Here is a 19,501-nt window from a genome sequence, read left to right as displayed (position 1 = left end):
CCTTAGCTCATGGCAGCCTGTAAGGCCATTGCTTATTTCACACTCATAAACATTCCAGCAAAGTAAGCTAGTCTGACTGAATAGACGGCAACTGATTCAATATTCATCCAGTCAACATCTGAGTCTAGATTTCCCCAGTCCAGCACTGTAATCACTGCAATAACACTCGGCCCCAAAGAATAATAAACAACAACAACCTTAAAAAAAATCAGGGCTACTACATTTTGTTGAGAGTTTGGAAACAGAGCTGACCTTTTGAACAAGGATGGACTATAATGGTGAATTTTGAATAATTATGGTTAATCCATAGAATGAAAAGAAATCTCAGAGCTACTGGATTCAGAAGGCAGAGATGTCACAGCATGCCAAGTGTTTAGAATCAGCCTTAGAACAACTTTCATTCTAGGTGCCATCGTTAACACAACTTTGACCACACAGTTGCATGGATACATGCTTGATGTATGAGTATTTTTCAGACTGTGGGTTTACAGCACAGATAAGGAGTATAAGTCCTGCCTCAAAGCAATTCCATCCCTCCCTTAATATTGGTTATCCTGGACAGGACTAATGCGAGATGCAACAACATCTGGTGTCCCTCCCACACCTGGCTTCCAGGCAGAGTGAACCATAATGAAGGGGATCTTTTCTACTGTACTGCGTCTGGAGGATCACATTTTTTTACATCCCAGGCTAAATGCCTCCAGGTCTACAATCCAAAAAATATGTGTGAGCCAAGCAGATGACTATACATGCATGCAAACAAGTGATCAAAGACATGTTAATAGCTGCATGTAGGGTGGAAGAGGGACTAGTAACAGAGCCAAAGCTTAAATAGAAGGATATATATTTCATTGCAAAACATGGAGATTACTATGCAGCTTTGCAACAGACCGTGACTTTTATTACACAAGTATTGCTAGAAAAGACCAGCAACTTATCTGATAGTTATGTCAAATACGAAAAGAAAAAAGGAGAGATAGAGACAGAGAGAGAGATTGGGAACTTTATTACCAAATAAGGCAATATTACAATTCATGAATAGAGATTTTTTAAAAATTAGCTGAGCTACATAGCTAGTAGCATGCATTTTCTACAAAAACAAGTTTTCCTGAGGAGTTATAATAATGACCTCAGGGATAATTTTGTTGAATTATAAAAACAAATTTACTCATTCACAAATATTATTAACAAAAGTTATTTGCACTAAGCTGACATGCAAAATTGTCCAAACATATCTCAAATTATTTTGAGGATTCCAATGCATAATCTTATTAAACTATGAAAGCACTCAGGCAATATCAGTCTACCCTTCCAACTCACCCCGGCATCAGTGTCTTAAACCCACTTGTGTTTAATCAACCCTAAGGCAAGCTAATCTTCAGGAGTCTCACACCACAGAACCACTAAAGGATACAGCACATGAAACAGACATTATGCAGAGTCTGGCTTAAATGGGTGCCTATGGCAAAATTTATTCCATATTACTGACAATCTGCACAAGTCTAAACCCATGCTTAGTTAAACTTTCTTGAGACCAATATCATTTGGCAACATAAGGAAGTTATATATTTTATAGCAGCCATTTTAAAAACAAGCTATATAGGTTTACATGTCTGTATTTTTGTTACACAGTAGGCTTCACTGCTATCTAAATAAATAATCTTTTAAAGACTGTAAATATATTTTCCCTGTTGAAGAGCCATTAGAAAACACTGCAGGGGATAATGAAAAAACTCTCTTAATTCTTCATGCTGTCCTGTACAGTTTTAAGAAATGACAGACTGGTATCCAAATATTTATCTTGGCATTAAGTATTTCTACATCAGCAGAGTCAGCAGCCAAGACCTGAACATTCTTAATCCACAAAAGGCAGAAACAAAGACAACTTAAAGTTAACTATCTCAGGACAAAAAACAACAACACACATTCATTTTCGTATGAAAAATGTAGGGGCAAAACAAAAATTATGCGAAAAATACTGGCTGGGAGAAGGACAAATCTTCATCTCTGAACTTTTAATGAAGTGTGCAATAAAGTAGGGTACCCATATTAATGGTGATCACTTAAAACAAGGCATTAGCTTACACACTAAATAGACAGACATATACTACATATCTTTTCAGTAAACCTTTTCTTATCATCTTCACACACACCTTGTTCAAGTCTGATGAAAACTTAAAAAACTAGTCATGCCTATCTCAAGAAAATTTATCAGAGCCATGCTAGAGATACGCAGGCCTATGTAACTTATGAATTGTAGATCCAGAAACACAAAATGTAAGATGTTTCCTGTACCATTAAAAAAATTAGGTGATAAACGAGTAGTACAATTTCCTTTAAAATGCAACCATGGCAACTGTTCTATAAAGCAAACAGAAGTGTATTAAATATAAAAAACTATGTCTTCTGCGTATGGTAGCTTCTTTTTATTCATAGATCCGTAGATCCAGTGAAGAGATCCAGTTGGTGGAAGGAAGAAAAGAAGGTTACTTACCTATAACCATAGTTCTTTGAGTGGTCCTCTGTGAATTCGCACATATGGGTATTGTCTGCGCCTGTGCTGATGATCTCGGAAGATTCTAAAGCTAAAAGTAACAATTTTATGGTGTGAACTCCCATGAGGCAATGCTCCTCCCCTTCGCCTCTCCCCTTAGTTCCTAGGATATGTCCGCCAGGCAAAAATTATGGAATTATCAAAATATTTAAAGTGCTGTGACGGACAAAGGGGAGGATGGGTGGGTAGTGTGAATTCACAGAGGACCACTCGAAGAACTATGGTTACAGGTAAGTAACCTTCTTTTCTTCATCATAGCCTCTGTGAATGCACACATGTGGGTGACTAGCAAGCTTCACTTACTGACAGGTGGGACGCCATGGTAGGAAGGAAGCTAAGACAGCTCTGCCAAATCCGGCATCAGTGTGTGCTCTGACATCTAGCCGGTAGTGCTTGACAAAGGTCAACGGAGTGGACCAGGTTGCAGCACGGCAGATCTCTGGAATGTCTGTGCCACGTTGGAAGGCAATTGAAGTGGAAAGTGCTCTGGTGGAATGTCCTTTGAGCTGGTCAGGTGGTGGTTTTCCTGACAGTTGATAAGCAAGGGATATAATTTGCAATATCCATCTGGAGATAGATTGTGAAGATGCTGGGCTTCCCTTGTTGGGTCCGTAGAAACAAACAATGTGTTTGTGTTCCTGAAATCCTTGGTTCTATTTAAATAGAATGCTAAGGAACGTCTAACGTCAATTTTGTGGAGCATATGTTCTAGAGGAGATGATGGAGATTTGAAAAAGGAGGGCAGAATGATTGGTTGGTTTCTATGGAAATCAGTCACAATCTTTGGAAGGAAAGACACATCAAAATGAAGAGTCACTTTTTCAGGATGAAATTGAAGGAAGGAAGGGTCAGACCGGAGGGCAGCAAAATCACTGGCTCTTTTGGCTGAAGTGACAGCCACGTCGAGTTTTCGTCCTTCTTTGTTAGTTGGTGAGATGGACGATTTCCCTCTGGAACTTAGTAAGTTGGATTCAACTATGATCGAATTTGGAATTGGATATTTCACTAGGAATTCCATGTCAGGATCATGAGTTCTGTACATGTTGTCCGTGCGTCTGGACATTTTCAAGCCTGTAGGAGGTGTGTCCCAGGCTTCTTTGATTATTCGCTTCATGGCCAGGATGTATGCCAGGCTGAGATGTTGTGATTTTTCAGTATGGATATCATCAAAAATGATATCTGCCTCAGGGGAAGGAGGTTCCACAACCTTGAGCTTGAGTGCAGTGGCCATGCGAGAAACCAGATTGGAGTATGAAGTGAAGTACTTCAACAGAGAGGATGATCTTTATCGATAGGATCAGAATTGGGTGTAGGAATATTCGGAGGGGACTCTGGTAAGGACTCCTCATCGGTGTCATGATCTGAAGGTGGTGGAGTAGATGAGGAATCATCATCGGAATGAGAAATAGCTTGAGACCCTCTAGACGGTGCAGTTCTCAAAGTCGTAGTTGGTGTAACATGGTGGTCCTTCAAGGATTGCTTAGGCTGCTTAGATGGCAGGGCGGTCGAAGAATGTGAGTGTCATTTCTTCGACTTCGAAAGGGACGTCGATGTCGAGAGTGGTTCCGTAGGTTTGGATGTTGCTGTAGATGGAATCTGCGGGAATTGTTGCGGAGATCTGTAGCGGAATTTTTTCAGCGGAGTTGTTTGGGGGAAACCCTGGCATGCTTCCATCTGGAATTGGTTAGTAAAAGGGAAGAAATTGTCCATGCCGAGCTGCTGGAAAGCGAGTTGTTGGTAGACTTGAAAAAATGGGAACTGGTAACATTGACCAAACATGACCAAACATTTGCAACTGCAACAATTTTTGCTCTGCAGCCAGATACCTAAACCATGGAGATATCCAGCCAGCTTTTAAATGTTGCAAGCCACCCTGAATGTGAATTTTCCCCAAAAGGTTTGGAATATAAAATGACTTCTTAGGCAGAGCAGCATCTATTTAAATTATCAAGTAGTCACCCCATTACAGACTACATGTGTCAATCCTATTCTCAATGAATGATGAAAGTAGAACCACATTTATTTATTACATGTAACCACTACAAGAGTTTCAGCTAATACTACAGTAAAAATAATAATAATAAAAATACTTACATTGCCGAGAACAAAAAGACACCCTTTTTGTTGACATTCCTTCCATTATGCCTAGCAACATGCCACTTAAAGTCTTAAGCAACTCAACAAAAGACAGTGAAACAATACCATGATACATATTGTTTAATGCTGAGCCAGTTTAAGGAAAAAAAATGCACATATACAATTAAGTCTCAAACTGAAGGGAGTGCTATACATTCACCAAAAAAGAGAAAGAAACCCAAACAAACTTTAAACAATGCTAAAGAATAAAAAGGCAGTATTTCAAAGCAAAAAGATAAAGGCTTAGCTATAACAAACCATATATTATCACCAGGAAATTCTCATTATAAAAACTTTATTGGAAGAAAAACTTTCCTTATTTTGGAGAAAGTCACAAAATCCACACATCAAATGACCTGCGGCTGAATCTGTATGAACTGAGACAGCTTTGAAATTACACATTCCAAGTACTCAGGATGGTCACTTATTCTATACAGCTTTACCAGTGCATTTACAAGCAATGTCCCGTGTGTTCTTACTCTGATTGTGTTCAGTGGGATTTATTCTCAGGAAGCATTACTGCTCTGACCCACCTGAGTGGTCTATGAGACCAAATTGTGCATTTCAGTACAATGGTACATTGGCTTGTATCCTGTACCATAGCTATGCTGGCGTAGCAAGAATGACATCACTGGCAGTGGCAGACTGCCACTAGTTAGAGAGTCCCTGTTTCAACGTTGGGCTGAAGGTAGCTGCCCACAATGAACCCAAGTTGCACAGGACCTGAAATCAAAGTACTGTAGCACCACTGCAGCTACAAAGCATGATCTTGGCCACTGAATTATGACTTAAAACATTTCCAGATCTCTCCCCACCCAGAAAACTTTCAGATTCTAAATATGTTTAGGTAAAAGGCACATGGAGAAGTGCAACTCTGTGATAAAAACTTATAAGTTCATGTACAACATTTGAATTCATATAATTCTAGTTTTCATTTTAGTTGAGAAACTGCAATAGAATGTAGTTTGTTTTCCGACAGAAACTCCTTCTTAGTCTCTCAACCCTCCAAACCTCCACTTTAAAACAGCAGCAAAACTAGGTTGACTGAAGCTTAACTGCTGGTCCAGCTGCCATTAACTTGGTTCTTCCAATGTCCTTGATGGACTAGCATCAGGCAAATCAAATGATAAAGCAGTAGAGGTTTGCACTTCAAGTCTGTAACAAAATTTTGCTAAGTTTTGCTTAATCAATATACCAGAGGTTTGTCTGGAAAGGAACTATTTGGTCTGCTGGCAGAAGAACAACAGGGAGGGAGCAATCTACTTTGGCTTGGGGAGGAATTGCACAACCTGGGAGCAGCAGATGAAAATATACTTTCAAGAGTCCTCACCAAACTTGCTTATGAGGGTGATAGGACTAAAAGAAGTCCCTCTCCCTGACATTAAAAAACAAAACAAAACAAACCCAGGGATGACTAGATGGGAAGATATAATAGATGAAACTGCTGAAAATAAAGAATGTGTTTGTAATGAGTACTTATTGTTTTCCAGCCTTCCATTTTCATTTTATCAAGTTACAAAGAAGAAACTTACGGGGAAAAAAAACCAAAGTTGAAAAAAGGGCAACACTGATTCTGAACAATCCATAAATAGCAATGTCTTAATAAATACTGGTGTATATTGTAAACGTATCAGTATACATTCATGTCTATTGACAGTCAACTTTCACCACAGTGATAGATTCTGATGGATATAAATCCAATTTGCAGATTTTAGAAAACAGAAAAATAATTTTAAAAACCCTACCTTGAAAGGATTGTCTGGCTCTGTTTACCAGTTCTTCAATAGCATAACTTGCCAAATCTCCTCTGGCATGCTTAGTTTTGCAGTAGGTGCATGCATTCAGACAACTGGGAAAAAAGTATAAAAAGCATGTAAATCCTGATTTTTTTTTTTAAAGCAAATGTAGAAACCAATCTTGTATCCTGCAAAATATATTCATACACAGTTGCTGGGGTCATGTATTATAGTAAATCACTGACAAACAACAAGAGATGTAAAATTTCTGAAAATATCCATTTCCCCCCCCGCCCCAAATTTCCATTTACGGATGTCTCCAAAGCAAATGTAACTGGTTTATTCAACTGATATATTGCTTCTCAAAGATGATTCATGTAACATCTGTGCATGTTAAAATATCCAATTGCTCTTTTGCTTCTCCATCATTTATCTGCTTTAATGAATAAATATGCTTAAATCGTATCAAACTCCAGCAGTTTATAAAGACAAATGTCTCTATAGCCTAGTCTCCTTGTGCTGAGAGTTGAATTCTGTTACACGTCAAGTGCCATAGGTTCCTGTGACCAGGTCAGCATGTTATCACCTTGGTAAGAGAAGCTACTTGTAGAACAATACGTTTGTAAGTACAAGACATGACATGTGGTTTCTTTCTCCATTCATAACTCCCACTAAGCTCCAGATATGACATCCCAGAAAAAGTGGATGACCATTTCTAGTCCAGTACAGGTGATGTCAGGAGGTCCCAACAATTATGGTAATACAGTGGAAATAAAAGGCTATCTTCTCAGATATATAGAAGTCCATCCATGAACAGTTTTCTAGGTAAACACTAGCCCCTGAAATTGTATCCAAGAAACTGCACGTGACTAGTACATGAGTACTGATATATTTCACTCCTTCTGATTCACCGTAATAAGGCACACCATTATCTTTTACACAAATTGAATATCTGAACAATAAACAAGGACAAGTCAGTGTAAATACAATTATAGTGGTCTAGCCTTCTGATTAAATGACATGATAGAACTTGTCTTCTAGTAATAATACTGTTGAAAGCATTAGAAAATACAAGTATGCAAGAATTCTGTGTGAAGAAATTTTATTGTCATCAGCTTCCCTAATATTAAATACAGTAACTACATTCTATGAAATCCACCAATTTAAATTCATATAAAAACACCTAGAACTAAAGGGGACAAGATAAAAACAAATCCAGAAGTGTACTGCATTTGAAAGCTTTTAAAAAGGTCATGATTAGAGATGGGGGTATTTGTATACAAACATCCCTGCACAGGTGCCGCATCCTTATCCGCAATCAATTACCCAGTCCTGGCAGGAGGCAAGATGACAAGCCTCTCTGCTAGGTCAGAGAGTGGCTAATCCGTTGCGGAGAACAGTGTGATAGGAAGCTGCTGCGGAGCTGGCGGCAGTGGCGAAATCTTGAGTGGACAGTCCAGCCCCATGGGGCCGGACCCTCGGTATGTCCACCTGTGCAGGGATATAATGCCCTCATCTCTACTCATGATGACTGGCAGAAGTTGCAATCTCTTTACTAGCTCCTGCTCACCAACCAGAGGGAAAAGACACAATTTTCTGTTCATTCAAGTGCACCTGGAAAAATAGAAGTTGTCTCATTGGTTGAAAATTGACTGCTAGTCCTGACTGGATTAGCTAAATTGCAAGTCAACAATTCCTTAAATTCTCTGAGTTTGGTCTAATTGGACTAACAACTGGATTTAAGACAAAGATTTCCAAGAGACTTCTAAGTCTTTGAAAACTAGAATTTGTTTCTTTTGTCTTATGTTAAGAATGAAAGGAAGAATGAAAGGAAGTCAATGTCTGACTAAATTAATCATAATGAGATCCATAGTATTTTGAAACAGAAAGCATCTACAGTATACTGAATGTTAGACCTGGACATGCACTGTTCAAGGAAAAGGACTAGAGGGCTGTGACTGATGACACTGTCATCTTTCCACAATGTGCACCCATGTTAACAGGACTTCAGCCACTAAAATTTTCATTTTATGTTTAGTGAGTAGAATTTAACCTAGACTTCATATGAGTACTATAAACTGAAACACTAAACATTGATAAAATTCCTGAGTCAATTAATCCCAACAGCCGAATGGATGCAGCTGCTTCCACATTTTTCACTTTTTAAATTCCCTCTTCAAATTCTACTTCTACAAACTTCTACAAATATTATATGACATGTAAAGCCTAGACCAGAAAACATAGAGTGTGTGTCTCCTCTCATCTTCTGGAATCATAAACCCAGTAGAAAATTATATTTACAAAATATAACTTTTGTTAAGGAACAGCAAATGTAAGATTCTGAAGCGGCAAGTGCTAAAGAGAAAAGACGACATTGTCAGCCCCAAAGAAAGTAAAGTAATTCACAATAATATAGATTACAGAAAAGTGGTGCATTTTCTAACATCATTTTGGGTATGTTCTGTAATGAGCTGAATCCAAAGTGAGCATCTCACAGTTGGATCTTAAAACAACTGTGACAAAACGAGGAAAAAAAGACTTCTCCGAAGTATCATTCTCATTTGGAGAAAAGACTGGAAGACAGTCATAGAGACATTAGAAAAAGAGATAAAGTTCTTTTCAGAGAAGAATCAAAGAGCTCAAACTATATAAGCCAATTACAGCCGTCAGAGTGCATTTAGTTGCCCATTTTATCCATCTCTGCTTGCAGAAACCAATGCTATGCAACAGATAAGAATATATACTAGTTCTTTTTTAATCCGTGGTAAAATGCAATTATTCTACTGAATTTAATTTAGGGCATGAGGGCTAATGCTCACTTATTGCAGTAACCTTGAACAACTAAGGCAACAGGCAGCACCTCAGTGCAAAGCTGTATTCCTGATACTGCACACCGACCAATGCATCATTTGTCACTTCAGAGTGAAAAGACCATCTCAGCAAGAGAAAAACAAGCTCAGACACAGGTATGAACTGGAGAATGAGCAGCTGTCAGAAACAACCCTACTCTGATTCTGGATAAACTATGCCTATCTTCAACCGGCTATAAATATTTTAACAACAACATTTGTCACAATCATCATCCAATTGGTTGACCTTTTTCTGATGTTACGGATTTGGGAGGAACCCTGATGTTCCAAGGTTTTCTTGACATGTATTTCCCCCCCCAAAAAAACAACAACAATTGGCTGCCTGCAGTCAGAATGAACCTCCCGACACACACTGATCTAGCCAGCTGCTTGGGAGGATTTGGTTACCAAGGTCCCCAACCAGCTCCAGGAAATAAAAACCAAAAACGTGTTTTGCACCTTTTTCTGCCCTAAACCCTAAACTGAGGAAACCAAAATTTAAACCCTCCTCAGCCTTAGAAACACAAATTGTAGTTTTGTAACTATGCTGTCAAAAAATCTGAAAGACCCATATCTAGCTGAAGGTCCAGAACTTAATAGTTGTTTAATATGTAGAATTGCCTAATGGGGACTCAATATTACCTTATCACTGAAAATTTAAAGCCCTAAACGGCTTGGGCCCTGGATACCTCAAGGACTGCCTCCTTCCATATGAACCTACCCGACAGTTAAGATCTAACCAGGGGGCCCTTTTGAAAGAGCCATCCCTTAAGGAGATAAGAGGGAGGGCTTGCAGAGAAAGGGCCTTTTCGGCAGCTGGCCCCAGACTATGGAATGCCCTCCCGACTGAGATTCGTCTGGCGCCGACGCTGATGACATTTCGGCGCCAGGTCAAAACCTTCCTGTTCCAAATGGCTTTTTAACTGAAATAATATCAGCTGTAGGTCTGATGGCAATTTTTAGAATATATATTTTAATTGCATTTTAATTATTTTGCCCTTTTATTTTGACTTTTTATTGTATTTTAAATGCTGTAAGCCGCCCAGAGACCTTCGGGTAGTGTGGGCGGCATATAAGTTAAATAAATAAATAAATAAATAAATAAATAAATAAATAAATAGATAGATAAATAATGATAATAATAATGATAATAATGATGATGATAATAATAATAATGATAATGATAATGAATTTAGAAGGAAGAACAAAGAGATTAAGCATAAATAAAATAGGTATTTCAAAGACAAGTGACCATGCATATACATTTGAAAAGCTTGGTTTTTTCTTTAACAGGATGGGGAATGAAAGCACTTATAAAAATATATATAAAAAATAGGAAGAGGGTGATGAACTATGTGTTTCAGTAGAACAGATGGAACAACTGACATTTCAGAAGCAAACTTTAGCTCAGATCAATAGTGAAAATGTAAAGTGCCACCCAGATTTGACATTGCAACTAATATTGCCAAGACAGCACTCTGGAAGTTCTTAAGTCTTGGCTAGCAGTCTTGGTTAGCAGCAAAAATGTGGTAAGCAGTACAGTACTTCCTTTAGCAGTCTAAAACAAATGGTTGCTACAATTTCTATTTTATGGCTCAAAATTATTATTGAGACAGAATGCTGAATTCTGTCCTGAAATAGTTGGATTGAAGTGGATATTATTTTAGAATCGGTGATAATGTGCAATTCATAAAATTCCAAATGTTCCTCAAAATCTCTGGGTGATATTTACAGTATTATGAAGATATTTTTCAACCAGCTTAACCCTTGAAGATGTACCATTCTTTATATCAAAATGTTTCTAACATTTATGGGATTTAAATAACGTGAGATTTACTGCAACACTCTGAGATATTTATTTTATTTATTATTTATTTATTTATTTTATTTATATCCCGCCTCTCTAGTCAACTCAGGACCACTCTAGGCGGCTAACAAACAAAGAATAACAAAAGTAAACATATATAACACAGCATAAATAATAAAAACCATTACAAAGATAGACATGGCTAGGCCAGGCACTCAGAATTATACGTAAATAACTGCATGCCATCTTAATGTCTGACCAAAATATGGTCAGAAAAGCAAAGTGTGCTGCTTATATACTGCCCAGTAGTGCTTAAAGCACTCTATGGGCATTTTACAATTTAATAATGCAGTAAAAAATGTATTTCTACACAGAAATATTGGCATATTTGTTTAGAGCGAGTATGCATAAATTATCGATACTTAGACTTTATTTGCATATCTGTATGATACAATAAAATTTATTATTTTAAAAAACAGTTATTATGCTTATGGAGGTATGCCTAAGGGAGCATCCGGGAATCTGTTTCTTGCATGATCTGCTTAATGTGCATGTGTGTCTGCATATCTATCAGTAGAAAAAAAGACAGACAAAACTCAGGGTGCCTTAGAAAGCATTTCCAATTATTTTGTTATATTGCTGTGACAACAGAAACTAATCAGAACATAAAACATTTGCCCCCATCCACATTATGTACACAGAATTATAAATTCCTTAGTTCTAAATGGTATTAAACCAGCGGATGTGATCTGTATAACAGCACTTGCCTTTTATTTTCCTAGCCATCTTTATTACTTATTTTTCTCTTTAAAAGACTACCTTATTGTTTATCAATAGTACTTGGATAAACAGTAACAAGCACTGGTGAGGTACACTGAACATTCTGAACTACCAAATCACAGAGTAGAATTCTAAGATTAGTTACTTTATCATTTTATTTGAAAACCAACAGAACAGTAATAGTGATTTAAAGGATATGAACATGTAATTGTAGCCAAGAATGCATGCATTATGCTGAATGGATTATCTTGAATAGGGAGCCTTTGCAGGCTGTAAATTTTGTTTTAGGCTGCTGGTCATTTCCCTCTACAGTGGTGCCTCGCAAGACGATTGCTTCGCATGACGATGAACTTGCTTTATGATGAGGTTTTTGGAGTGATCTTGCACTTCGTTTAATGATGTTTCCTATGGGTGATTTTCGCTTTACGATGTTAGGGACCTTGCCTCGCAAGACAGTTAAATTTTAGGTCCCTGTTTTTTGCTTTACGATGTTTTTGACAGCTTGGTCTTGCTTCGCTATACGAGTCTTTTAATGGTCTCTGTTTCATTAGACGGCTGTCTTCGCTTGGGAACCGCGTTTCACTTAACAATGTTTTCTATGGCAATTTTCGCTTTACGATGACAATCCGTTCCCATTGGAACAGATTATCAGGTTTTCAATGCATTTCAATGGGAGAACATGTTTCGCAAGACGATGTTTTCGCTTAACAGCGATTTTTGCGGAACGAATTAACATAGTCTTGCGAGGCACCACTGTATTTTAGAAAAGTGCCTTATTTTCAGGGGCCATTTTCCTGGGGCACCTTAGTTCACATTGCAGTAGACAAATAGATTGAGATTATATATACCTTCTGTTTGTATCACATTGTTTTTCAGTAAGCAGACTTGGAAATTTCATGATTTTTGGTATTATGGCTTTGACAGGTTCAGTAATAAATAAGCATATTTATGTCAACAGGCAAACTTTTACTTTCTAGGAACAACAGGATATAACAAAATTATTGAATGGCTTGTTCAGAAGGTTTGTAAGACTAAAGATCAGAAAATGGGAGATCAACTTATGTTAGACAGTGAGCGTTTCCCTTCAGGAACAAAGCACATGATCTGGAAGTCCTACTGAATCTGGTTGATAGGTTAAAAAGTGATGGCTGTTTTGCACACTCTCAGCTTATTCATCCTTTCCCTGAGACATCAGATTGCCAATGGTGACAACACAAGCACCTTCCATTTTGATTACTGCAGGACCTACAGGAGAATGTGTTCAAAAAGTGTTGAGAAACCATGTATGATCCAAATTGCTTTTGTCAGACTGCTACATAGTATGGCTTGCACTGAGAGCATGGTTCCAGTGTTACAACTGCACTGATTTCCATTCAGTGCAGCTGACCAATTCAGAGGATTTCCCTTGACCTTTAAAGCCCTAAATGGCTTTGGACCTGAACCTGACCTACTTCCTTGTGACCCATCCAAGTCAGAAGTGTTCAGCAGGAACACAAGAAAGGATCTTTCCACTGCACTCAGTCTTTGGAATGCCCACCCACCCCCCGGCTGGAAAGCTCCTTATCCACTCTTCGATGGCATTCCAGTGAGCTGTGTGAAAACTTCTCTTTTTCAGATGGCTTTCAGCCTATTGGTTGGCTGATTTGTCTGTAGCCTTCTACATGGAGATACAAGTAGAATGGTATTCATTTTAAGGGACTAATTATTCCTGTTTTCTGTGATTTTTGTGGCATGTTCTGCATCATACACATACCATCTTTTTCTACTACATTCTGTCGGTGTGAAGAGACCGCAGTGATCCTCAACCCGTACAGGTGTTACCAGTGAGGACAGAATTAAGCTAGATCAGCCAATCTGAACGAGGCCATACGGCCCCCTGGGACATTTGGAGGGGGCCACAGATTCATGAGTTCATGTTGTATCCTTTTCTGCACAAAACCCAAGGCTTTCTTTGCGTGACAGGGCCCTGGAACATGAAAGAAGCTCCTAAAAGGGCTGGTCTAGATGGAACAGGGGATTTTCATATTACTAAGAATTTTCTTTCTCTCATTTTCCATAGCCTAATGCAAGTAGGAATTGCCATCTCTTATGGATGCCACCTGCCACAGATTGCCTGTATGTAACCTTTTGCTACACCAGGGTGACTTGGACTTTTAGTGTTTCCCCCTGCCCTATTAGCTTATTGTAAATAATAAATAAAATAATGGAATGTCATACATATATCCTTCTTGGAAAAAATGGCTTTAATTTCTGTTGTAATGGGACCCAGCTACTTCCACAGAGTAACTGATGAGATATAAGACATTGATATATTTGCGAAGGCTTTCACGGCCGGGATCTAATGGTTGTTGTGGGTTTTTTCAGGCTTTTTGGTCGTGTTCTGAAGGTTGTTCTTCCTAACATTTCGCCAGTCTCTGTGGCCGGCATCTTCAGAGGACAGCACTCTGAAGATGCCGGCCACAGAGACTGGCGAAATGTTAGGAAGAACAACCTTCAGAACACGGCCAAAGAGCCCGAAAAACCCACAACAACCAAGACATTAATAGTTTAGAACTATTGTCTTAGAATACTTTCTATGGAAAATCAAATACTAAAGCAATGTATCGAAGACTCTGAAAGCTTACCACCATACTTGCGTGTAGTGAGTACTTCAGAATTAACAGCCTCTGCATCAGTCAGCTCAAAAAGTCAGCTGAAAAAGTAGACTGCTGCCTGTGATAAGCTCTATTGTTTTCACTTCCTCAATGGGTTATGGGACAGAGCCTTTTAGTGTGGTTAAATCTCACAGGAAACATTAGGCTACAGTTAATACTGAAACATGTAACAGGTTCTTGGGATAAAAGGTATTGTTTCAGGACTGGTCAAAACATCCGGGAGAAGGGGGTTAAGAGTTCTGTGTAAGTGGGACAGAAGCTAGCAAGCTTAATATAGGCAGCCAGAGATAACTATCAGATTTTCTTCCAGAAAATTAGAAATAAACTATGCTAGCTCCTCCGTGGAAACACACCTCCTGAATTTTGTGGGCAGAATAATGGGGAAAACAAAATCACAATTTATTTTAAATGCACCATATTTTTTCCGAAAATAAGTTACATACAGCAATGCTCAGGTAGATTTTCTCACACTCTTACAAGGCTGGTAGAATTTGACATAGGTTCTCCCTGCAACATATTATGAATGGTTCAGTAATACCAATATTTACCTTGAGGGGATAACACACCAGAATATCCCAGGAAATATGGCCAGAGGCTGACTGGGGGATTTCGAAAGTCATATTAATAAAAATGCTGGCTAGATGTTTCAGTAATATAGAGAACCTGGTTTCAGAGGCTGGAATTGAAAGTTTGATTCCCTCTGTACCTTCTGAGAGAAAAGCCAGCCTGTATAGCCTTAGCTAAGCTGCATGGTCCCACAGTAGCCCCAGAAAAAAAGAATGGTAAACCACTTCCGAATGTTCTATACCTAAACAATTCTGGAAAGGGTTGCCATAACTTAGAATCAATTTGATGGCACACAATTATTATTATTAGTCAAAAAGTAAGTTTTCTCAAGCTCTGGATATGACTAAGGCTTTAAGTAGTAGAAGAGTTGTATAAAAAGGCAGGCACTCCCAGATTCATTCCTTCAGTTAACAAAACTATTTCTGCACATTCATTGATGTCTTTATTCTGATACTTTTTTATGTCAACAGTTATTATTTCTATGGTCTCATCTGGATTCATTTCATGTTCTGTTTTGCTGTCAAAATGTATGGTTGAAAACTGAACACAATTTACAAGTAAAGATTTATTCATGTCAAAATTGAATGGTTGTGGGATATGAAGCCCACAGTGCAGGAATGGTGAATGTGTGGCCTTCAAGATTTTGCTGGACTGCAATTCCCATCAGCCCTATTCAACCAATTGATGGTAATGGATGATGGATACTGAAATCAAACATCTGGAGAGCCACACATTCCTTATCCCTGTGGAAAAGGAATTCAAATGTTAATTTCTTAGTTTCTTAATGTCTGGTTCAAGTACTTGTTTTTCTGTATTCACCTTTGTCTTTTCATTGCTTCTGGCATGTTTTAGAAACAAAGTCACATCAATTGAAGTATCAGTGAAAGGAAGAGCTATTTAATCCTGAGCTACAAAAAGCTGCAAAAATCAGGCACAGTCTAATTTGCAGAAAATGAAATGTATGCCAACAAATGAGGACAGTTTATCAAAGTAAGAAGAAAAACAGACTGGCAAAGGCTAGGAAAGCGGATGACTAAGCAAATCCTTTTGTAAACACACTCCCAGCTGCACTTTTAGTCTAATAGGAGTTCTAGTTCATGAACAAAAAAGTTACCTTGCTCTAAGATAACTATGGCTTTAAAAGGAGTATATAAACACACATGACTCACACAGAAGCCTAAAGCATAAGAACACTAGACATAAATCTTAAAAAAACCCAACAACAACAAAAAAGTCTGGCTCCGGTCTGCACTGCAAAAAGATCACGGGGTTGCCAAACATTAGCAAAAAAAAAAAAATTAAAAATAAAATGAGAAATCTGATGAGTTGCATTTTCATGCATGACCTTTGCTGAAATGGTTTCTCCCCTTTCCCTCCACTCAAATACAAATTGCTTTTAAAAAAATAACTACACTGTTTATTCAAGTCAGGTCAAACAAATTTTGTAAAACTTGACAATGAGAAAGTAAACAGGCCCTCCACACATTCATTCCACACAGATAGGCTGCGTACATATTATCTTCACCTCCTGAAGTACTGAAAGTTAAATGGTTCTGTGTGAGGACACAGCCATCCTGGCCTCTCTGTAGATGCATCCTCCCACACAGAGAGACTGGATACAATAAGTGGGTAGGGGCAGCCTGAACTGTACACTGCAGTACATGTTACTATCTGCTCAAGGCTGAAGAAGATAGACCTAAGGCTATAACTGCTAAAGCTCAGCACGTCAAAAAGATGGATAAAACAGAGATTTCCAAAAAAATTACTTCTTTCTGCCATTTTACAAACACGGCTTGGTTTCTAATTATTGTGGCTATGTATGTTTCCTGTACGATGTGACTAGTTGCGAACAGATTCATATACCAAAGGTAAGACAGATAAACTCAATATGGGACATAACAAAACATCCAGCTGGGATAGCACAGTGGCTCTATCTACTGGGCAGGTTCTAGAGCACTGCACTGGGAACCTATCTTATCTGCAGAACTATCATTTGAAACATTCGGGTACGGGAAGAGTGTATGCGAGGTGCCATAAATATGACAACAACATTCAGCTCTCTTTGCCCATTTAATCTGAAGCTGGAGAGACTGTTAACAATCTAGATGGACACTTGAATACAATGGTGAGGTTGGTGAGGCCCAGTAAGCTGAAGGTGAATCCTAAGAAGACAGATCTTGCATGAGTTAGTGCTGGTCACAAAGAGGAAAGGGGAATTAGTAACTTTGGAGAAAAAATTACTAGATCTGCCTCCACTAGAAGGAAGAGGTTTACAGTTTGTGGTTGCTTTTTGATCAGCTACCATCACTGATGGCTCAAGAGCTCTCTATAGTTAGGAGTGCCAATAACCAGTTCAGGCTATGTAGATGCTTTTGAATGGGAGCAGCCTGGGCAGTACAATCTACGTATTTGTAACCTAATAACTGCATTACTTCAATTGATTGACTATGACTATCTTTAACATTAAATTCTGTATCTTCCAAATAGCTTGGGGATAGGCATCTGACTGTGGAGCGAGAGCTTGGGAGTTCAATTCCTCACTGTGCATCCCAGATGAGCCAGACTATGTGGTCTTGGGCAGGCTGTCCAGTCCTAGAATGCCCCCAGAAGAAGGGAATGGTAAATCACTTATGAGTACTCGCTACATCAAAAACCTTGAAAGGGGTCACCATAAGTCAAAACTGACTTGACGGCACACATATAAAATACTTGGGTAGCCATACAGAAATTTTCACTTCTGTCTCTGAAATATTTACAGATAAATAAATAAATTCTCAAGTATGGAATCACAAAACATCCACACTTAGGCTTACACAGAATAGGTACACTACAATTAGTGGGACAACTTTATTCATGACCGATTTTAATGGGCCTTTTCTAAGAGTAACTAAATCTGGATCCAACCCAGTATTTTAGCAAAATCTATTCTGCAACCCAAATGTGTACTTCAGAGGTAAATTTTGTCATTTCTATTGCTCTGCAATTAATCGATTTAGACATTGTATGAAAAGAGATTAAAAAACAGATTGCTTAGGAGTTCGTGGGTTTTTTAAAAAACCAAGCTATTTCTACAAGGTCTGAGTCCTACAAAAGAGTTAAGAGTCTGAAAAGCTCAACCTTGTTGCCAAAGTTTTCACTGAGTCAATGATGGTCTTCCACCTTCAAACTAAATATTTTCTATTAAGGATATACAATCTCAACAAAGAACAGACCCCCCCCCAAAAAATAGAAACAAGAGCTTTTCAGAAAAACTATTATTCTAAGAATTATTGGCTGTAGAACAAAAGAGGTACTAAAAAGATATTTCCACCGTATTATTTTCTACCGTGTCTCCCTGAAAATAAGACAATTTTTAATTTAATTCTATTAAAAATTATTTTTTGCTCCAAAAAACACATTAGGGCTTATTTTCAGGGGATGCTTTATTTTTTTCATGTACAACCTATGTTTATTCAAATACAGTCATGTCATCTTCTGGTTGTTGCACAATGGCAAAGGGCGGGGTTTCACTTAACTAGGGCTTATTTTTGAGGTAGGGCTTATATTATGAGCATCCTGAAAAATCATACTAGGGCTTATTTTCAGGTTAGGTCTCATTTTCATGGAAACAGAGTAAGCAAACATACATTTCTAGTTACATGCTTACAAATCTACTGCCATGATATTAAGGTGTCTAAGTGTGCTGAATAATGTACAATTTAAGATTACTTTTACTGAGAGGTTCCCAAGAAATGATATCAGCTGCAAGGCCAAAGGTCAAAGAAATCAAGCCATTAAAATGATCTTCAGCATGCAGGAGTGAAGAGAAACCAATGAGTGATCAGCCTTTGCTTAAACCAATCTGTCAGCACTTGCTTCAGTATTTGAAACTACTGCTTCTTGCTAACAAAGAAGCTCTTCTACTGGGAAAATAAAGGCCTATTGTGGTGTAGCATTTTACGTCACTAGGCAAATTTCATTCTATGAGTTTCACTCCAAATATGAAAATCCTCTGACATAACAACCAAGTTTTAAGAAAACATAAATTAGAAAGAAATTCAATTTTGTAATGGCTTACCCAAGAGTAGAGTCTAAAATCACAATGGCATATATAACAGACTAAATTGAAAAACTCAATACAGAGTAAAAAATTTATGGCTAAAATCTTGTTTGCACAGGTATGGTGCTTAAATTGATGATGCCATCATCCACAGCAATTTTTCAGAAATAAAACATTTCTGATCTCCCATCCCCCTGGTTGAAAGGCTCCTGTGGAATCACTTTTGTTGTGGGGAAGCCACTGGGGGCCACAGGACATAGAAGAAGTCTTTACTTTCTGAAAGTTGCTACCACCAGTAAAGGCATCATGGTGGTGGTTGTCAGAAATTAAAGACTTGCCCCTGCTCCACAGTCCTGCAGCCCAAAATGCTCCTCCATGA

The 19,501-nt window shown here is 38.2% G+C and overlaps 1 protein-coding gene across 6 annotated transcripts in view; it reads right to left on the bottom strand.

Moving 5' to 3' along the window:
- Nucleotides 1–19,501, bottom strand: part of CDKAL1 (CDKAL1 threonylcarbamoyladenosine tRNA methylthiotransferase) — a 356,111-nt gene that overhangs the window by 201,036 nt on the left and 135,574 nt on the right. For all 6 annotated transcript variants that reach the window (XM_072998681.2, XM_072998682.2, XM_078393501.1 and 3 more), the window contains one exon: nucleotides 6,436–6,539. In XM_072998681.2, the coding sequence (XP_072854782.2) occupies nucleotides 6,436–6,539 (104 nt within the window). The remainder of the gene's footprint in view (nucleotides 1–6,435; nucleotides 6,540–19,501) is intronic.

Source organism: Pogona vitticeps, chromosome 4, assembly GCF_051106095.1.
Source record: "Pogona vitticeps strain Pit_001003342236 chromosome 4, PviZW2.1, whole genome shotgun sequence".
Lineage (NCBI taxonomy): Eukaryota > Metazoa > Chordata > Lepidosauria > Squamata > Agamidae > Pogona > Pogona vitticeps.
Note: the sequence above shows the minus strand (reverse complement) of the source record. Positions and strands in the feature narration are given on the sequence as shown.